The following is a 21,965-nucleotide window of genomic DNA, read 5'->3' on the forward strand; positions in this document are numbered from 1 at the left end:
TAGGGCCCGGATCTCTCCCACTCATCGTGCGGAGGTAATGGCCACCAGGAACGCAGTCTTCCACGACACAAACTTCATCGGTGCAGAGTGCATCGGCTCGAATGGGGGCCCCATGAGCCTGGTCAGCACCACGTTAAGTTCCCACACCGGGGCCTTCACCGGCGGGAACAACCGGAACAGTCCTTTCATAAATTCTTTCACCAGTCGATGGGACCACAGGGACGTCCGTCCTGTGGTTCTGGTATATCTGGAGATCGCCGCCAGATGAATCTTAATGGAGGCATGGGCTAGCCCAGCCTTTGCCAGCGATAGCAGGTACGGCAGCACTTGAGGGGCCGTAATCCGTAGGGGGTTGATCTTCTGTGCTCGGCACCAGATAGAGAACTTCTTCCACTTATGACCGTAGCATTTGAGAGTCGAGGACGCCCTGGCCTTTGCAAGAACCTCTCTGCAATCGGCCGGTATATCGTAGCCTCCAAACTCTAGCGCTGCAGGAGCCAAGCCTGCAGGTTCAGCGACGCCGGGTCGTGGTGGAAGATGGCGCCTCCTACTCTGGAGAGAAGGTCCGCGTCCGCCGACAGCTTGATGGGAGGGGACGTTGACAAGTCCAGAAGGTCCGGGAACCAGATCTGCCTCGGTCACGCCGGTGCGACGAGGATCATCCTGCACCGGGACCTCTTGAGCTGGCTGATGAGTCGAAGCAGCAACGGCAACGGAGGGAACGCATACAGGTATAGGCCGTCCCAGGGGAACGAGAATGCATCGCCCATGCTTCTCGGCTGGGGAAACCTGCTGGCGAACCTCTTGCACTTCGAGTTCGTCGCTGTTGCGAACAGGTCGATTTGGGGTTTGCCCCATCGTCGGAAGAGTTGGTCCACCTGATCCGGGCGCAGTTCCCACTCGTGACACGCGCGCAGCTCCCTGCTGAGCGAGTCGGCGATGGTGTTTCTTTCTCCTGCCAGGTGGAAGGGAACCAGGAACATCCCCTGGGCGACCGCCCAGTGCCACAGATCCTGTGCCTCCTTGGATAGGGCTGGGGATCTGGTGCCTCCCTCCTTCCGTATGTAAAACATTGTTGTGGTGTTGTCCGTGAAGATCCGCACCACCTTGCCCTTGAGCGACAGGAGAAACGATTTGAGAGCCCAGAACACGGCTCGGAGTTCCAGGACGTCGATGTGCAGGAGCCTCTCCTCCGGGAGCCAGAGGCCTCTTGCGTGGAGATCTCCGGTGTGGGCGCCCCAACCTTCCAGGGAGGCGTCCGTCGTCACCGTCTCCTGGTACGCTGGCGTCTGAAAGTCCTTGCCCGCCGTGAGGTGCGCTCGAACGCCCCACCACTGAATCGCCCGCCGGAACCCCTCGTTGAGGGGGACCGTCTTCGAAGGTGCCCGTCGCCTGCATCCAACGGGCGTCGAGAAATTCTTGAAGAGGGCTCATCCGTAGTCTGCAGAGGCGCACCAGGTAGATGCAAGAGGACATCCCCAGGAGGGACTTGATGGACCTCACCCTGGTCATGTCCATGGCTAGCAGGCGCTGCACCTTGCCTGGTTCTTCCGACGGGGCCGCCAGGCGCCTCACTGTATCGAGCTTCGCTCCCAGAAACAGGGCCACCTGCGACGGCACCAGGTGGGACTTTGGGTAGTTTATGGCGAATCCCAGATCTGTGAGTAGCTGGACGGTCCTCGCAGTGTGTTCGACGGCGAGTTCCCTCGTCCTTGAGCGGATGAGCCAGTCGTCCAGGTAGGGGTAGACGTGAATCCCCCTGCAGGCGCAGCTGCGCCGCCACTGGTGCTAGGCACTGGGTAAAGACCCTGGGGGCCGACTTCAGTCCGAACAGCAGTGCTCTGAATTGGTAGTGGCGTCCCTGGACGACGAACCTGAGGAACTTTCGGTGACTTTTGAGGATGGGAACGTGGAAATATGCATCCTCCAGGTCCAACGACGATAGAAAGTCGCCCTCTTCCATCTGACCATCTTCCAGGGTGACCATCCTGAACTTTTGTGATGTGATGTATTTGTTCAGACGACGAAGATCCAGGATGGGGCACCAGCCGCCCGTCTTCTTCCTGACGAGGAAGTACCTTGAGTACACCCCGGAGCCCCTTCGGGACCAGCTCGATGGCGCCTTTCCTGAGCATCGCCCGTACTTCCAACAGCAGTTGCGGGACGTGATTTTCCTTCCTGGCCACAGGTGGAACGTGAGGGCACTTCTTCAGGAATTCGATAGAGTGTCCTCTTGCCAGGGTATCCAGCACCCAACGGTCGGTGGAGATGGGTTTCCACACGCCGACGAAATTCGTCAGCCGGCCTCCCACCGGGGTGCTTCGGTGGGGGCCCGAGACCACGGCCGGTTCAGTCCTACTTGGAGGTGGAGGCCTTGCCGATGGCGGCGAGGCGCTCCCTGTAGGCCTCCTGAGACGAGGAGCGTGCCGCCTGGCGGTAGGACGAGCCACCGCTGGATCCCTTGGAGGCACCCTGTCTGCCTCCGGGGCTCCGAAAGGGCCGTCGTTGCTGAAGGGCACCTAGGGCGCGGGCCGTCTCCGTTTTTATGGCTTGGAGGGATTCGTCCACCGCCTTCCCGAACAAGTTGCTGCCGTCGAACGGCATGTGCAACACCCTGGTCTGGACGTCCTGACGGAAGTCAGTCGCCCGGAGCCAACCCAGTCGTCGTTGGCAAACACTGTTGCCCAGCTGGCGGAACCTGGTATCGGCAATATCGGTTGCCACCGTTATGGCGTGGTCCGACACCACCTCGCCCTCCTGCAGTATTTCCAGGGCCTCGGACCTCTTGCCGTCCGGCAGGAAGGCCAATATGGGGGCCAGCTTAAACCAGAGCTCCCTGTCGTAACGGGCCACGATCGCCAGGGCGTTGGCCGCTTTGATAGTCGTCGCCGCCGACGAAATGACCCGCCGCCCCATGGCGTCCAACTTCTTTCCCTCGCCGTCCGGCGGGGAATTCGACGTCGAGGCTCCTGACCCCGCCGCTTTCTTCTTCGCGCCGCCGAGACGACCGAGTCTGGCGTTGGCTGGGCCCTGAGGCACAGGGGAGCGGTTTCAGGGACCTGGTACTTCTTCTCGTACCGGTCCCGTTTGGCTGGTGCCGTGGAGGGGTTTTTGAGAACCGACAGGCCCTCTTCCCAGATGTCATCGATTAGGGGCACCGCGATGACCGTCTTCCTCTTGGCTTCCCGGCGCTGATAGAGGAAACCTTCCTTTCTCTGCTCCTCCAGGCAGAGCTGAAACAATTCGGACGCCCTGGCGATCATGGCGTGGAATGAGCCAATCTCGTCGGGCGGCGAGGCCCGTGCGACGGGAGACGGATTCTGTCGTTGTCGCCCTCAGACCCCGTCGTCGATCCCAACGCACCGTCATCTCCCGACTCGTGGGAGGATGAGGAGGGAACTGTAGGCCTTACGGGGGCGGGCGGAGGAGAGTGGGTCCTCTGTCGTTTGTTCTGAGGACTTCCCGACGGGCCGGGATGCGGGTCCTCCGGCCTGGGCCGTGGGAATCTCGTCCTTATCTCAGAGCATAAGGACTGGATGGCAGACAAAATGGCCGCCGAGCCATCTTGAGGCCTAGGATCCGGCTGTGCCGGAAGGGAAGGCCGCTCTTCCTCACCCTCGTCGTCTTCCTCGGTTATGTCCCGAGGATCTCCCTGACGGGATCGAACCTTCTCGAATTGGACTTCGAGGTTCCCCACGGCCTCGGTCAGTTCCTCCTCCGAGGCTGACTCCGAGCTCGAGGAGGGCACCGTGCCCCCCCCTCGCTTCTTCCATCATGGCGGCCACAACGATGGGTTGAAAAGAGGATTCCCTCCTTGGCTGCAGGGAAACTCTAGTCCCAGAGGCAGTCTCCGCTGGCGATGTCTCTGCCGGCTTGGCCAGAGTCGCCGCGATAGCCTCGATAGAGGCCTTCGCCTGCTGGGCAGGGTCCTTCACCACCTTAGGTGCGTCCCGAGCCTTCTCCTTCAGGGGAGGGGCAACGCCTCGCTCCCCCTCTTCTGAGATCGGACGGGGCTTCTCCCGAAGCTTACCCGGGGTCTCGGACTTTCTCTTCCCCGAACCGGAGCGTTGGCTCGTGGTTGACGGTGCCGGGGAAGGTGCGCCCTGCCTGGCGACCGAAGAGCCCAACCTTTCGGGGCTCCCGGAGCCAGCGGACTCGCGGCGCTTGGCCTGGTGTTGGGCCCCCGTCGCCGGGGCGCCCGCACAGGACTTAGAAGCCCGCTCGGACCCTTTCTTCTTCTCACCCGTCGAGCCCTTCTCCAACCAGCTTGCGAGACGGGATCGACGGTCCCTCATGGTCCGCTCCGACAAGTTCTTGCAGAACTGGCAGTCCTTCTCTACACGAGTCTTGTCCCCATGAAGACAGTAGAGGCATCGCGAATATTCGTCTTCCTTAAACACATTCTGCAGCCCGCATCCAGGGCAGCTGCGAAACAGCTTGGGTCCGGGCGACTAACTCGCATCCTGGGCCATCTCGAAGTAGGCCGCGAATCTTCTGGAATCCTCCAAGAGTTGATTCGACGAAATCTTCACCCTTGAGGGGCGTAGGAAAATCCTGCAACGGGTAGCCGTTAACGCGAGTAGAAACGGTGGAGCTTGAGGCTCGATTAACCGAAAAAGATGTGAAAATTCACCTAAAAAAGTGCGAAACACGCAGTAAAAGCTCGAGAGCTAAGCACGAGGACTCCCAACACTTGAACGTGCGGTAAGAATCTGAAGATGGCTGCCAGAGGCGGGGCTTAGGTAGAGGGCAGTCATTGGCTGTGGTCAGTATGACGCAGAGGTCAGTGATTGGTTACTAATACGAAAGACAGATCAGAAATGAAACTGATACTGATTTTTTCTTTACCGAGGATTCCCAGCCTGACGACGGGGAATATTCATGAGCATGTAAATCCATGCCAGACCCCATGCTGGAAAACCCATTGTACAAACATACCACACTCACTGAGCAACACCACTGCCAACACATCTAGTCCTACCATCTTGCCCTCTCACCACACCAATGGTTAAACTGTTCTTGCAGTGCTGACTTCCAAATTGATTCATCTTGTGCTGCCTTCTCCGGACGGAACACGCATCAAATTGTCCTAATAACATATCTTACCGACATACATGACTTCAGTACTTCCAGCCTACATTCATCAACACCTCACAATTCACACAAGCCTTTTCCCCTATCCCACAACCAAACCCTTGCCTCTCTCTTTGCAGAGCCACAAGCAACAAGGCTGCCAAAATAGAAGATGTGGACTGTACAAGACCACTTTTTCCTACGATGGGGAAGGTATTGTCTTCAAACCACTGCTCCACGAAACCCAAGTCTTTGTGGATTGACTGGAATGCTGGCAGGCTACCTTCACCTCCCTGTCAATCATAGGTGCTCGCTCTGTAAAGTGCACAATGTATCTTGAAGGGAGTGACGGTGCAAGGGCTCCAAGAAACTATTGCACAGCTTTTTCATGCTATACCTTACACCCCTCAATTGAACCCTCCCACTCCTTGATTCCTGTCACCTATTATTCCCTGCCGCACCGCCAGTGCTTCCTCTGGAAGAATAAATCCATATTGTGCTTGGAATGATTAACATACATAAAATACTGTCATCTGTGAAAAACAATTACACTGCTCTCCATGCTTTATTCCGCAGGCAGTGGAAAAAGCTGTCCAGGTTTATGCTGAAAGTCTGTTTGGTGTTTCAGTGTGGGAACATGCGCAAGGAACACTTGTAATGGGCTCAGCATGCTCATATGAGCAGTCCGCCTTTGTGGTTAGATCTGCCCTCAGCGCAAACGTGGCTTCCACTATTAAACTTATCATTTCTACCATTCACAGTCCATAAAGGAGACTGCACATGTGGCTCTGGCTCGTCCTTAACAGAGCACATCGTCAAACCTGTCTTATTTACGAAAGTGTCCCTCACCATCCACCTTTCCAAACCAAATGGAAAAACAAACAAACATTAAAACAAAAAAGATGGTTAAACTCCCGTAATCAGTCTGAAGATTTAGGGAGGTTTTTTTCAACTTTCATGAGACAAATCCGGATTTTAAAGTAATCCAGGCAAGCACACAAAGGAACAAGTACTCTGCATGGAGACCATTTGTAAAGGATAAGTCTACTTTTGTTAATGGTTACAGCCAGGTTGCAATGTCCATGGACACACAAAGTGAGAGCGGATTTCAGTTAAACGTTTATTTATAACAGACTTTCAGCCAGTACAGTACAAAACTTACAGTAGTATACCTCTGTTACACAAATAATTACTTTACAATATATTACACATACAAAAAGCTTTGCAGCAATTTTCAAAAGCAGGTCCAATTCTCATCAAAAGAGAACATGTGGGTGGGGGGCAGTTCTTGAGAAGCCAACAAATCCATTTACAATGAAAACCTCTACGTTAATCAGGTCATCAAGAGTGGACTAGGGTGAAATGCTTGGTATTGCACATTTTCTTCTTCATACAGCGGATTAACAAAAATATGTACAATGAAACACACACACACACACACTTGCACCCTGGAAATGATCATTTGTGGACAGCTCCATTTGGAGGAAGGTAAAACCCAAATCACACCTAGCCCATTGGTTTACAAAGGAGTTGGATCAGAATCCTATTTCATGATTTAGGTCTATCAGTCTAAAATCTGTAAACTATTATCACAAACCTAAGTGCCTGGTCACACACCCTCCTTGCCTGCTGAATGCATCAAAAGACAACAGTTGCTGCAAAAACAGAAACAAGGGTCATCTGAAGATAAGTTACTTCAAAGCCACAGCGGCTGCATAGGGCGCGTTAATCCTATGACTTTCACGGATCCCTTCCTGTCGGCACTGGGGGGATAATCCATACCCTTCACATTTATGACTTATGAACAACAGTGAATGTAAATATAAAACATTAACTTGCACGGTTCCCTCTGCTTCCATACATAAAGATTTTCACAGTTTGCGATTCCTTTGGTCTTACTGCCTGGTTCACATTCTTTAGCCCCTCCAGGTGCGCTACATCAAGGAGCACATGACCAATACAAAATTGGCTTGTGTGCAGATCTCCTCTTATTACCTCTGCCCAAAACCTTGGAAAATCCTTCATACTTAAAAAGCTGCTAATCAAGCTCTGACACAATAGATACAGAAACTAAGCATGGATTATAGAGGTTGATTGGTACAGGTTGATGGAACAACGACTTTTTTATGGTTAAAAAGACTAAAAGCTATTTAGAAGCTGTAGCCGCCTCGCCCAACCTTATTTCTTCTAGGAATGTGACATCCAGATACCCAGCTGAATGGCCGATGCTCAGGTTTTTAAAAGGTAGAGATAGGATATGTAACAAGCCAGGCCAGAACAAGGGGAAGAAAATGGCAGCTCTGCACACTCAAAGTTGTCCAAGAATGATATCCTTTGCCAGATGAAGAGACTGTTTCCACTGCTCACTCCTGGACTTGAAGCCTCAGTTAAGAAATGACAAGTCTGAAAAACACACAAGTGATGCAGAGAAGCCCGCAGCACTGGATGCATGGAAAAGAGTAGTGTGGAGAAGCAAGGTGAAAAGACAGTGATGGAAAATACAAAATGGAGAATGCGTACAGAACATAAAACTGTAGGGCACAGTTTGTCACTCCGGCAGAGCTTACTGTGACCACACAGACACTTAGACAAGCGACCACCTTTTGTGTGAAGTCACAAAAGACCCAATAACCATGTTGGTACTCAAATATACATCAGCTACACTTATATTTAAAGACAATGGACAGTTGGACAATCAGGGAGCCTCGGTTCATTTCTTTTTAAAAATCCAAGTGTGACAGAAGCCCGGTACCTCGTGATCTGCGTGCACTGGGATGCGACAGTATTTAAGAAAAGAGGACCAATTTTAGAAAAAGTCAAAAATGTGTACAATCTCCACTATGGTTTGGGCTGCACCAGTACCGAAGCAGACACAATGGTTCTAAGCAGAACTAATTTACTGGATTGGTGCACAGAGATGTCTGCACTTATCACTAAACACTGCGTTTAAAAACACTTTGGTAGGCTGAGAGACACATTGTGTTGTTCCTAGTGGTACTTCCTGAGGATTCACAAACCTAAAAAACGTATTGTGTCCCCCAGTCCAACATACATTCTTCACAATCCTCAAGCAGCAGCACCACCACCAGCAGCACACATGACAAGACAGTGTCTCACTATCCTTTTAAATAAATGTAAATAAGTATTATAAAAGGTCAGGTCTGCCACCTTGCCCCTCACCCCCTAATGTAGGGCTAGTGTGGCTCACGCTGTTGGCAGAAGAGGGGTGAGATGGTTTTGTTTTGGCCCGAGATCATAGCCCTGCTTATTCAATGTCATCGTTAGTGAATGTATGGAGAAAAGGAGAACTGGATACAAACTAATCTCGAACAAAAAGCATAATCTTAACCTCATTTCAGCAGCAGGAATTTTGCCAAAGCGACAAGTGTTTTTAATGTTAAACGGTGAACGGACATGTTGGTCACATCCCCTGCACCGACCTTGTTGTGCCAATGATGTGAAATGCATGTCAATCACATTAGAAGAGTTAATCTAAAGCATCTAACGGGAGTGTCTACAATCAACAAAAGTTATAGAAACCACAGGACATTAGGAAGGTCTTGAGGAATTGGATACAACACCCCTGCCCACACCTGTAAACTTACTAAACTCTTTATATCACATACTGAAATATTTACGTGTCCTGCCTTATTAGAGGTTTTTCAACTCAAAAACATCCGTCAAAGTACTTACTGAAGCATTGATCTTTCGAGCACAGTCCCAGAATTCCCAAAAACATCTTTCGATATTGATGAAAATAATGAGTGGCTGACCACAATCAAAATTACAAGCACTGGTATGGCACAGCTTGCTGAGCATTCTGAATGACTGTTAGAAACAGCCATGTGATGCTTGTTTTGAAGGAAAAACAGAGCCAGTGTTTATCTCATCTTAAACCATACACCCCTCTCAGTAGCTTTCTGCACCAAGTGTCAGTTTTCAGAACACACTACACAAATATTGAAATATTAATAAGGAAACTTGGGGTTTTCCCAGAAAAAAAGTGCATTTTAGAAAACATTGCTCTCCAACTCAAGACCTAAACCCAGAGCCCACAACCACATTTTGCTTCTGCATACACACAAAAAGGCCAATCCAGTGAGAAGGACAAAACACAGCAATGTGTGAGGTGTTCTCGTTATAGTACAAAAAGAGGAGCCTTTGGTTTAATCCCCAAGGAAGTAGTGGGTGCAAGAGCTGCCATTCACTTTAGATGCATTGCTCTGTCCCAAAGTTGCCGTCTCCCAGTTCCACAAGCCATTTTATATCACTGTCAACCTATGATAGTAAGACCACTCCAATCTGGGAACACCTCAAAAAGGGAGCCTGTCTGTGGAAGCGGCTGTAAACGATGTGGAGACTGGGCAACATGGATAAAACGAAGGATCCGCAGAAAGGAAGAATAATATGGAATTTGATAGGCAAAAAGGAAAAAGGCCCAGGGGTGAGTGAAACTTCTAGACAAGGGTAGAGATTGACAGGAGTGGAGAAGGAGAGAGAGGGGCGCCACAGGGATATACAGGGAGAGAGAGGGGCGCCACAGTGGCTCACTAAGGGTACAGAGAGGACCATCAGGCAGGAGAGGACTTGAGAGAGGAGGGGTGTGGCTTCAAAGGGCAAACGAGTGATCTCATGAGGAAGAGTGTGCTTACAGGAGGCAGAGGAGAGGCCTCAAGGAGAAGGGAGAGAGGAGGCGGAGATACCTTATGGGGGGGATCGTAGGTGGGGTAAGATCAGAGGGTACACAAGATGATGGGAAAGAAGGAAGATCAGAAGTCGCACAGGGGATGGGGCAATGATCGGAGGTAAAGAAATTGGTATATGAGGGGAATCACAGGAATGAAGAGGAGCAGGGTGAGCGGGCTCACAGGAGGGCATCAGTAAGGGGGCTGTTTGGGTTTGGGAGTCTTGATAGGCGGGAAAGAAGGATGATAGCCCTCACACGGGCGGGGTAGGATGGGAGCCATCATGAGGGGGCAGAAAAGGAGGCCTAAAAGGAAGGTGGGAGGACTCATGGGGTGGGGCATAATGGGAGGTATCATAGGAGGATTCGGCAGGAGAGGCCACAGGGGTGTAGGGGGAGGATGGGACACCTCACAGGGAGGGAAGGGGGAGCAGGATGGGAGTCCTTACAAAGTTGGGGGTAGGATGGGAGTCCTCATGGAGGGGTCAGTATGGGAGGCCTCGCAGGAGGATGGGGGCAGGATGGGAGGATCACAGGAGGGATAATGTGCTGCATGTGGCAGCTCACCAGTGAGTGGGGAGGGTGAGAAGTTGCCAGAGGGCAGGTAATATGGAGATGGAGCACACAATAGGAGGCTGCACACAGGGGCAGGAGGAGAGGTTGCATGCAGCACCATGGGGGATGTAGGCTACATGTGTGGGGGCCAGAGGATAGGATGCCACAAGGTTGCATGGGGGCGTGGGGTGAAGGGCCACCAGGTGGTGGAGGATGGTAGACAGTACTAGGGGATTTGAGAGGTAGCCGGGGGAAGGGAGGGACGGGAAGCAGTATGATAGATGGAGCAGCAGCATGGGGGGAGTGAGGATGACCAACCTCTCAGGAAGTGGGATGGCAGGCCTCATGGAGGAGGGGACACGAAAAGTCATGACAAGCTTCAAGTGGGGGGGGATGTTTGAGAAATATGAAAAGCCTCTTGAGGTGAGCAATGGAGATGACGAGGCTAATCTAGCCTCACGTGGGAAAGGGTATCAGGTCAAAAAATAGTTTTAGAAAAACAGACAAAAAAAAAAGATTTATTTAGAAAGACTGCTCTGCGACTGCACAGAGCAGTCTTTCTAAATCCAACTGTTAGCCCGGGTGACGCAGTAGGACAGTATGCGCGTATGACAGGCACGGCAAGACAGGCGGCATGGTAGGTAAGTGTCTGTGTGAAAACGCATGTTGGGGGAAACTAAAGTGTGTATGTGGTGGGGGTAGAGTAGCAGGGAAGAAAGGAGGAAAGGGGAAATCGGGGATTTGAAACCCCCAAAATGTTAAAAAAAATATATATATCTCTGCCATGCCATGTGCTTTGCTGCCTTTTTGAGGGCTGCACAAAATCGACTGAAATAAATCAATCTTTTTTTAATGTGCGGTCGAAAAGTGACATAGAACCGTGGGAAAGGGAGCATGTACTGGAAGTCTGGAAGTTCTCCCCACCTCCAATAGGCTTTCCATATACCCTACACTCCTCGATGAGGCCTTCCGTAGAGTAGAGTCTCATAGGCTAGAGGTATTCCTTCACAGAGCCTCCTGGCTGAAGACGAGGCCGCATAGTGGCGCAGCCATCCTTCTCAACAGAGGAGAAAGGTAGGGAGGAAGTGGGGAATACGTCCCAGGTGGCAAGCAGTAAAAAAGAAAAAAAGAAAATTCCAAGCTTTGGAAGGGATTACACTGCAATAGGGAGGGGAAAGCACGAGCACCAGGTTTAGTGAGGAAGGAGTGAAGAGTTTTTACAGGCCAAGAGAAGTTGAAGATTAGTTGCGAAGCTTCATATAACAACGAGGTGGTCAATCATATTGGGAAACTGGGAGATTTCAAAACATGTATTCGACTCTGAAAGGCCTTGCAGGACTCCAGCACCCCCAATGACGTCTCAGACTGACACGTGACCTCGACCTATCACAGCCCTACTGGCCTTTCATAGGCTGTGTCCTATGGATAGAAAAACACCAAGAGGCAGGTCCATCTTTGGGGTCAGGCACCAATTTTCGGAGCTGTCACACAAGCATCTGAACTACAAACTGTAGCTTGCATTTCTTGTGTGCTTGAGGTTCAATATGTTAAACTTGGTAAAGAAAGGCAGAAAGTCAGGTGTCCCTAAAAAGGAGTCAGAGAGCAAGAGCTCCTAGGAGGCATATAAAATCCAAGCGCTTCGGGTGGTTTGGGTTAATAAATAGCTAAGATTTAAGAGCACAAAATAGATAAAAAAATGAAAATGTCCATAGCAGTTTCGACAATATTTAAATATCTCCGGGTATAAAAAGGCCTTTGTAAAGAGCTCCTTCCTGGGGAGTTGGATTTTTTTTGCAGGATTCTTTAAAATGATTTGTTTATTTCTAGCCAAAATCAGTGCAAAGAAGTATAAAAAAGAGCCGATTTATCCCACGATGGAGCGAGGGGACAGGACTCTACACCATGCCCAAGTGCAATTACACTTTGTGTTCCCCTCTAACTATGTGGGAGGAGAACTCGTACCGGTCCTGGCTATGGTAGCCGCAGATGTTGCACTCAAAGGGGTCCCTGAAGCCATGGCAGCCCATGTGGATGGTGAACATAACATGGTCCAGGAAGAGCACGCGGCAGTGCTCGCACTGAAAAGCTCGCACTGGCTCCCCCTCCTCTGTTACGACCCGCAGGGTTTCTTTGGTGGAGCTGGGCGTGGTCCTGGTGGCCGGCAGGTCCTCTTTGGTGTAGGCCGGGCTCTGCCGGCTGATGCTGCAGTTGCCCCCAGACGGGTGCAGGTGCCGCTCCTCATGGTTGCTCTCTGTGTCAGTGGAATCCTGGCAGCCGTTGCTTGGAGATGGGGCATGTTCACGACCCCGGTACAAGAGTCGAGAGCTGTCTGCCAAGTCCTCATGCCCCTCGGCAGCTTCCCGGTTGCCCGGCATCTCCACTCGGCCAGACATAGGCTGCATCTGCGTGTAAACAGAGCTGATAACAGGTGTGATCTCTGAGACACAGTTTGCAGGTGGAAGTCTGAGCGGACGGAGGTGTTCTGCACCCATGTAGGTTAAAGTGCCACCAAAGTTGGGGTCCAATGGGTGATGCGTCACCATCTCCACATCCTTCTCAAAGCTGGAGTTCACATCGAAGGGAATTTCAGAAAGGCTGAGGCGCATCTGCTTCTCTCCTGGAAGGAAATCAGAAAGGAGACATGTTTACATCAAGAAAAAACAAGGTTGCACAAGAAGATCTTCTAAACCTCTCACTAGCAAACAAAAGATGAGCTATTAGGGGAGAGGTGGAATAATGAAAGGGAACAGATGGGAAAAGGAGGAGTAGAAACTGTAGACTAGTTTGGGCAACCAGGAACTTTGCGATAAGTTCCAGATGTGATAAGCGATTGGCAGGTGCTAAAACATTGTACGAAGCAAATGGCTGGGGAAGGGAAGTTTGCAGGGGGAAAGGAGGAGGTGGAAGAGTATGCAGTGGGGATAGAGAGTGTCCCCCAAGAGGGGAGAGAGACTACCAAAATATTTGCTATGGCTATGCCATGGTTTTAAATAGAGCTATTTGGTCTCAGCGTGACCCTATTTTCCTTTTTCCAAATTACACACTTCATCCTGTACGTGTGAGGGGCTGCCACAGCCAGTCATTACCTCAGTTCAGTAATAAAGGTCTGCCTACTGTGTCAACTGAACATTAAACTGTCTAGGTGCTAAGAAGAGCGAGTGACGGAATCCACAAGTGCCAAATAAGGAAGGCGAGCGAAAGCCTGGGTGCAATGGCAGGAGGCAGTCACTTGTTTGGCAAAACACAGGTAGGGCATTATGGATCTATATCACCACGGAGAGGGTGTGCCAGTAGAGGCAGATATGTATTTAAACAGTCTGAATCTAACCGAGATGACAGTTGTTTTTGGTCAGAAGCAGTCAGACCGTACAATCATAGGTAGAGAGTTCTACACTGCACTCTGGAAAAATAAGTAACGCATTTTATTGAGGTTTGGTTAGCAGGAGATGTTTAACAATTTGTTTTCAGAGCATTAAACAGAGGTGCTTGGAAGTGATGCAAAGGTGCGGATATATACTGCACACTGAGGAGTTCCTACACATTCGTTATCCCATAATAAGTTGCAGCATTGAAGCATTTTACCATTATGCCTCTTAAAGTGTTAGCAATTACAATGAGGGCATGATATCCGGAGCATGGGTCTCTAATCCATCTGCAATGCTCACTCACTGCATCTGTGCTCAAGAATCCCTCATCTGAAATGTCTAAACGGGCTAGAAACCTTTTAAAAACACTCTCCGTGTGCAGAGCCTATGTCCCCCCCGACACCCACACACCGCAATGGGATCAGACAGTCCTGCTTCTACGTGTACATACTCTTCTGCTATTTTGGCTGGTGGATCGCAGCACCTCCTGGTGAGTTTCTGCAGCAAGTAGAGCAAACTGATATACACTGGGCTTGTCCTCTACTAAACTGCCCTTCATACCGTTTGAGAATTAGTGCACGAATTTCAGATTCTGTAATTATCAATCATCAATACATACTCTGAACCTAACCCTGCTCACAACAGCGCCACTTTTTCGCAATCAGAAGAAAGGGCTTTCAAAATGCATGCAGCCTTGAGTAGTTCAAAGGTGAACGCTTTAGAAGTAGAATAATCAGACATCATGCACGCCATAGAACCAATGTACACGAGTAGATTTAGAACACTCAACCTCACACCATAACATGGACTACTTCAATGCTATACTCCCAATGCCATATTCAATGCAATCATGCGACTCTCAGATGCTGATGCCAGCAGCCTTGAGAACCTCCACCTACATTGCAAACCAAAGTTTTCCAACACGCAGAGGCACACACACACACACATTTGACTACTAAGCTGCAAGGAACACAATATACATAGAAAAACATGCCACAAGTTCACTCCTTTCATACTAAAGTTGCTAACAGACAAAATATTGCAGCCAAATAACCTGCAGCTAGGTCTCCTCCTTTCCCCAAACAGGAAATCCCTTGCATCACCCTCCTCCTATGTTCCCAAAAAGCAGGGACAGACATCGCCAGAGAGGTAAATCAAGCCATCCATCATGATGCAACCCGTCTATTTTCTGCTGTAAAATCCTACTTCATAGCCCTCACGCATCACTGAATTGACATTAGTATTGCTTCCACATTCTGCAATAATCCAGAAACCTCGGCTGCATTTAAGAGGAACGTGGGGGAGGCATACCCCAAACACTGCTTCAATCAGACAGCTCCCCATTTTCGAACAAGCAATTGATGCAAGCGTTTGATACCGCCTGTGTATAAACAAACCAATCCAACCCCAGAACTTGTCGCCCAAGCACACGTTCTAGCCATTATTGATAATTGAAAACGCATACTCTGGTCAGATTCTAGCCCCTTAAAAGGGTCTTCTAGATCACAGTCAGACTGGTTGGCGATATTGATCGTTCTCAAATCTCCTGTAGGATTAATCCACTTGCACCTTTTTTTTAAACTGTGCCCGTCTACCACAGTCCCTCTTACATTCATGGACCAATGCTCCGAATTCAGGTTCAAAAAGGGACCATCCCCCTTTATTCTTACCTATTGTGATAGTCTGTTCGAGAACTAGTCAAATAAATGTAAAACCTGGATTTTCTCTCACCCCTGGCCTGGTGGAGGGGCCGGGGGAAGAAATGAGTAGGGGCAGTGTTGCTTGGACTTTCCACAACCAAAGCCACACAGCTGTATCAGATAAAAGGCCAATTAAACACTGCCACAAATAACGGGTTCTATTCAGAATGGCATTTACAATCCCTCTGAAGCGTTTGACACGTCCAAACAAAGTTGTAAAGTCTATAGCTCACTGCTGTGTGGTAAATAAATGTGACACATGTACACCTGTCAAATATGAAAAGTGGCTTCTTCTAAATTAAGTCTTCGTTAAATAAACATATTTACAAAGTGATGACTGAACTATAATTCATGCACTTCCAAAAACTAGAAATAGTCAAGCCCAACAGGTGACAGGTAAGGCCAACTAACTGCACACAGGCACTGCTCTTCTGAAAATGTTATGTCCCTTCAACTTCCATGTGCTTTAGGAGACCCAGATTCAATTTTCATACAAAAATAATTGCTTTAATTTCCGTTGCACACCAATAGACTCAATTGTTCATGCAAGTAACTTGCAAAGTTAATATAGATAGTCCGTTTGGAAAATCGGGGAAATGATGTAAAGGTCATGTTGGATATACGTGGAATGATGAGCAGAGCAGTGCGGCAGTATATGGCCTATGTTGAAACTGCACAGAATCTGTAGAGTGCAGTTTCATCTCCTTGCAGTCTGTGGTCAATGGTCGAGCCCATCTGGAGTCGCCAGCGTACAGAATCTGCAGCCTATAGTTGGTCTCCCTGCAGTTGGAAACCTACAACTGATAACCCTCCTCAGTTTTGCTACCTTCAGGAAGCCAGCGCCTGCCCTTACCCACAAATTTCTGAGGAGTTGATCGTTTCCTTTTGGTGAGGCTGTTTGCCAGTCGGTCAATATAGGACGACCGATCAGAGGAAGGGTGAAGTAGGGATTCCGGCACCAGTTCCAGGTCTCGCATCTCCTCGCCTGGCAAGGAAAGTAAGGAAAAACCTATTGAGATAAACACTAGCAGGAGAGAAAACCAGCCCTCCTGGCAAACTGCCAAAGGGAGACTTCATTTATGACCCATGTCCAATGCTGGTGCATCTCCTTGTGACATAAATTGCCCTACAGCCGAAAATCCCAAAATCCAATCCAAACAGGATTACACTACTATCAAGCCTCACTATCCTAACCAAATGCAGTCCTGTTTCAGGACTGCTGTCAGCAACAGCAGCCTTCAAATCTTCTATTCCAGAAATAGGTTTGAGCTCTCATATTTTCTATCCCTTGCCCCAATTCCTTGAACGTCCTGATTTGTTCAGCATTTAAGCAAGCCTTACAAATTGTTAAAATCCCACTAGGCTTGCAGGGCAAGTTCTTTAGTTTATGTACTCGACCCAAGAGAAATGCACAAGGGGACTGGTGACAGCATATCTACCAGTGATTTTTGTGAAATCGTGCATGTCACCATAAGCACACTTCATATTTGGTGCAATGCTGCCAAGCAGGCACAGTGAAAATTACCTTTGCCATTTACTGCATAGCGTGTTTGCAGTAAATGGAAAATAGTTATCAACATCCCCATAAACACCACCAGCAAGCCTAAGTAATGGTACTCGCCCTTCATAAAAACTACTCACCAATGCTAAATGGCTAGTAGATTTTGTGAGCCCTAATTTAAATTATACCTTTGTGAACCCTCAGTTGTTAAGTGCATCATCACCCCTTTCAAAAGCTCAATCACAGAATGCCAAGCAAGCTGGACACAGGAGGCAATCTCTGGCAAAACTAAATGCAATTTTGAAGGACAGCAACATTGGTGGGTCACAGCTTGTGTCATGTGAAAAAACGGGTAGGATTTTAAGCATTCTATTTGGGCAGGATTTTTTTAAGCATTCCATTTGAGGCACTGAGGGGAAAAGGCATGCCCTGCATGCATGTAGCGTTGTTTGTATTGGTTTGCTTCCACTTACACCATATGCCACTGTGCTCCAATTGAAACCCAGAAATCAAACAACCCTAAATCTGAAACAAGGTAAAGTCAGCGTTCCTGGATTTGTTGTCACAACTACATCACTACCAATACTGGGGGGGTTAGAGGGGGGGCAAGGGGGAATTTAAAGTATCAACAACATAATTAGGCCATCTGTAGCTGGTAACCCGGTATTGGACTTGAGGAGAAAATGGGATGTATAATGGGGGAAAGGGTTCTTACGAAGAATGAAAGAGGAACAGTAAGCTAATGGAAACTTCTGTCATTCATACAATAGGAGTACTAGCCACATGGCAACAATTGAAGTTGTTTGTTCGGTGCATAGTACTGCAGCAGTAGCTTAAGGGGATAAAAAGCCTAGACTTTCTTAGTGGGAGGTAACAGAGCAGAGATACAACCCACAGTCTACTCCATCAATGTTTTTAAACGTACACCTATAAATAATGTAGTGGTATGTACACCTCCAGCACACCTGGCCTCCTGGCTAACCACGAGCAGTCTTGCTCTGTGTGGACTGTCTAGCAGCTAGTAGTGCTGGTCTCTGACTGGGCAGAGGCTACCAACCTTGCTGGCCGGCCAGGTGCTGGGCTTCAGTGTTAAGACTCTGCAGGTAGTTGTGGCAGCGCTCCTTGTGCTCCTCCAGCGTGTTCTGCTGCTTGTAGCTGCGGCCGCAGTAGTTACACTTGTAGGGCTTGCCGACTGTGGGGGAGGAGACTGGAAAAAATGAAAAAACAGACCCTGGCCATAAAAACAGATTGCACACCTAAACCAGCAAGATATAGGCCTTGTGTGCCAAGAGCTGCGGTGGCAGCGCCACACCCCCGTGTCAGAGCACATGGGACAGCCAGGACGCACACTGTCTTTTTTGTTTTTATTTTACAGAAGGGGTGAGGCGCTACCTGCGCAGACCTGATGCTCAATACTGCAAAGGCCTTTCAACTTTAAACCCACATAGCCCTGCCCCAGTCTTGAAACGGTAATGTACCTTATGTACCTGGGTGCCTCAGAAGTGATGAAATAAGATGCCTTACTGAGAGCCAGAGTGCCAGGAGCAACGCACCTGAAGGAGCTTAGGGGTAGGGGCATCAAGGAATAGAGAGTTAAGAGCTCAATTTTCAATTGCCTGGCCTGAAACAGGAGTGGGAGAAAAGATTCATGTGGCAAACTTAATTGTTTAAGGCATGAACAGCTAAAATCTTCACCAAAACAAGTCTAATAAACACAGGTCTGTATGAAAGAAGGCAAGGTCACCCAGACCTTCAAGAAGGATTCAGGCAAGGCTTACCCGTGAACCAGGCCTTTATACTCTGACAAAGAATTAAAATGCACACTACACTGAGGAACGTCCAACTGCATGAACGTTACCCAGACCAGCCAACAGCCTTTAATATTATCAGCAGGAAACTAGTATGCAACTTCCAAAAAGCCTTGATTGATCAACACCTAGCTTCAGTAATCTAGGAACTTTTCCCCAAAAGTAAACCACGCAAATGTAGCATAGCAACTAGGCACAACCGACAAGGACATCTCCAACACACACAAGTACTAAGCAAGGGTGCATCCTCTTGCTTTTTTCCACCAACAAGGTGAAGGACCGAATGGCCTCTTGCCCCAAAAATATCAACACACGAGGTCCCAAAATCTTAAACGTACAATAATTCAGTATACAGAGTGCTAACACTAACCTCCCAAGCTTTCTCAACCTTTCCCAGGACAACTACATATTTCTGCAAGAATAAAACTATAACGATAAACAAAAGTAAATCAATAATGGTTATCTAGGTTTTGAAGTTAAGGCTAGGGAGGAAGAAAGTCACTAAATACACATATTATGGCATCATGTTTGGCACCCGTAACCCCAAACAAAGTATTTATTGCAGCACGCATGCCAACAGTTTTGTTTTTTGTGTATGCATGGGAAAGGCATGTGCCATGCACTGCCGTAGTGGTATTAACTGGTCATCGATAGTAGCAGTTGCAAAACGGTGCGAGTACCTGGGCATACACTAGCAGTGCCTGGAAAATGCCTAATACTTCCACACAAGCCAAAACTGTTGGCTTTGCCAATGTTTTATTTTACCAGGACCTCAGTGAAGGGCACGCACACAGTGCATATAGTGTGGCTGAAGACAGACCTGTTGGGCATTTACAACAGTAATACGTTTACAGTTCGAATTAAGTCATTAACTCTCAGAAGACTGCTTTGAAAAAACCCTGGCAGGCACTTCAAGCACAATGTAAGTAAAGGATTGGGAAAGGTTACTCAAATGCGCCAACCTTATTCATGAAATAATCAAAGGTGAGTCATACAATTTTTGAAAAAACAAAATTTAAGTTTGTATTCATTTTTAGAAAAAGACTATCCAATTCAATATTGATATTTTTTAAAGTTTTTTTCTTTTATTCACACGATATGCTTAAAGATGAACAAACAAAGGTGATTTTCTGTCTGGTGTTAACTTCACACCTTATAGTTTCCACATTTACCATGCACAGATCCTTAGTGCAAATTAGTATATGGAGTTTCTTCCACATCAAATAATATGCGCTGATCCTTGATAATTAGAATTCTATGTCTTAATGTTTCTCTTTGTTTTTTTATCTCTTTTTGATTTTATATCTCTCTCGACACGTGTTTCCCCATTGAGATTATCAATGGTTCATCAGGAAAGGAAATGCTTTCTAAAAAGAAAAAAACAAAATTATATTTTATGAAAAAAAATGTTTTAATAAGTTTTTACACATCAAATTATTATTCAATACCTATTAAACCTGAACCAATAAAACATTTTGCTTGACTCACCCAAATTGTGTTGCTGAATTTTGGGGGGGGATATTTATGTTCATCCAAATAATTTTGGTTGTATCAGATAAATGGTCAGATAATTAATATATCCAAATTCTTCTTGATAAATATTTGAAAGGATAACTTTCTGCTCCAATTGTAGGTTAAATTGGTCAAAACGGCTAAATGGCAGAGAAGAGTGAAGAAATGGTATGGTTTTGAAGTGCTTGAAGTAAAAGAATAATTTTAAGTTTGAGTCATTCTGTTCCTACATATATTCTAGCATTAAAGAGCTTAATTGCTTACCTTATTTTTTACTCCTTTGGAAATCAATAGTCGTTCCTTGCGGTGATAAGCAGTGTAAGGGATACCCTGGACGAGTGAGTAATGCTTTTTGAGATTCACGCACTTTTTATAGTGTTTTCGTGCCGTGATGACGTCATCACGCCTCGCTCACGTTATCTAGCGTGACGCGATGACATCACACACGTTACTCGTTCCAGCTGCGATTTTGAAACGGGAAAAGCTTCACAATGCACAGATCCGGCTAGTGTTAATCGGATTACCTGTGCTGGTCCATTTTACTTGCAGTTTCTATAATTTAGACTAATAGATTCAATTTGCTTGACTGATGCAGTGTATAGAGTCTGCAAATAAATTTTGAAGAGAATAATTTTAAATAAGTGGATTATATATTTAGTTTAGTTAAATTAACCTGTCAACATCATGTAGCCCGGAATTTATTTTTATTGAAAATGTCAATACTGTATAAGTATTTGTTTCATAGCATCAATGTTTGATGTAGTCAAATTAAATAATAGTCTTTAATTAGTTTAGCTGTCCTATAGAGGGATCTCTTTTTATTAGGTAGATATTCAGTAGTTAATGTAAATAGATAATCCTCAAAAATATAGTTGCTCTTTGCCAACAATATAAATCTGGGCTTCAACTTTTGAGCTCCCTAGGTTTAATGTTCAAGAAATCATTGGTTTACCTGCCAACAACAAAATAAAATTTGTAATAAAGGAACGGAAAAGAAAGTAATTTACTTTTTCATATATAAACAGAGGAGGAAATAACTATAACCAATTATACATTTCCGTGTCAGCAACACAATTTGGGTGAGTCAAGCTAAATGTTTTATTGGTTAAGGTTTAATAGGTATTAAATAACAATTTGATGTGTAAAAACTTATTAAAACTTCTTTTTCATAAAATATAATTTGTTTTTTTCTTTTTAGAAAGCATTTCCTCTCCTGATGAACCATTAATAATCTCAATGGGGAAACGTGTGTCGAGAGAGATATAAAATCAAAGAGATAAAAACAAAGAGAAACATTAAAACAGAATTCTAATTATCAAGGATCAGCGCATGTTATTTGACGTGGAAGAAACTAAGGTGTGGAGCCAACACCATATACTAATTTGTCTTAACGATCTGTGCATGGTAAATGTTGTGGAAACTATAAGGTGTGAAGTTAACACCAGACAGAAAATCACCTTTGTTTGTTCATCTTTAAGCATATTGTATGAATAAAAGAAAAAAACTTTAAAAAATATCATCAATATTGAATTGGATAGTCTTTTACTAAAAAAATACAAACTGGAATTTGTTTTTTCAAAAATTGTATGACTCAGCTTTGATTATTTCATGAATAAGGTTGGCGCATTTGAGTAACCTTTCCCAATCCTTTACTCACTTGTAGTGTACCTGTGTAGCAGCCACACATTGGGGAAATACTCATGCCGACAACCCTACGGACTTACTTCAAAATGCTCAATATTAGTTCTTTTTACAATTTATAATAGC

The 21,965-nt window shown here is 47.1% G+C and overlaps 1 protein-coding gene across 2 annotated transcripts in view; it reads right to left on the reverse strand.

Moving 5' to 3' along the window:
* Positions 1-6,179: 6,179 nt before the first annotated feature.
* The window catches only part of IKZF4 (IKAROS family zinc finger 4), a 331,612-nt gene continuing 315,826 nt past the window's right edge, over positions 6,180-21,965 (reverse strand). Inside the window, exons 6-8 of one of the 2 annotated variants that reach the window (XM_069653774.1) lie at positions 17,936-18,085; positions 16,231-16,362; positions 6,180-12,929 (exon numbers count right to left, since the gene is read on the reverse strand). In XM_069653774.1, the coding sequence (XP_069509875.1) occupies positions 12,229-12,929; positions 16,231-16,362; positions 17,936-18,085 (983 nt within the window). In that variant the 3' untranslated portion in view covers positions 6,180-12,228. The remainder of the gene's footprint in view (positions 12,930-16,230; positions 16,363-17,935; positions 18,086-21,965) is intronic. The other variant, XM_069653775.1, reaches the window with a different exon arrangement.

Source organism: Ambystoma mexicanum, chromosome 3q (assembly GCF_040938575.1).
Source record: "Ambystoma mexicanum isolate Mex_15411 chromosome 3q, UKY_AmexF1_1, whole genome shotgun sequence".
Taxonomy (NCBI): domain Eukaryota; kingdom Metazoa; phylum Chordata; class Amphibia; order Caudata; family Ambystomatidae; genus Ambystoma; species Ambystoma mexicanum.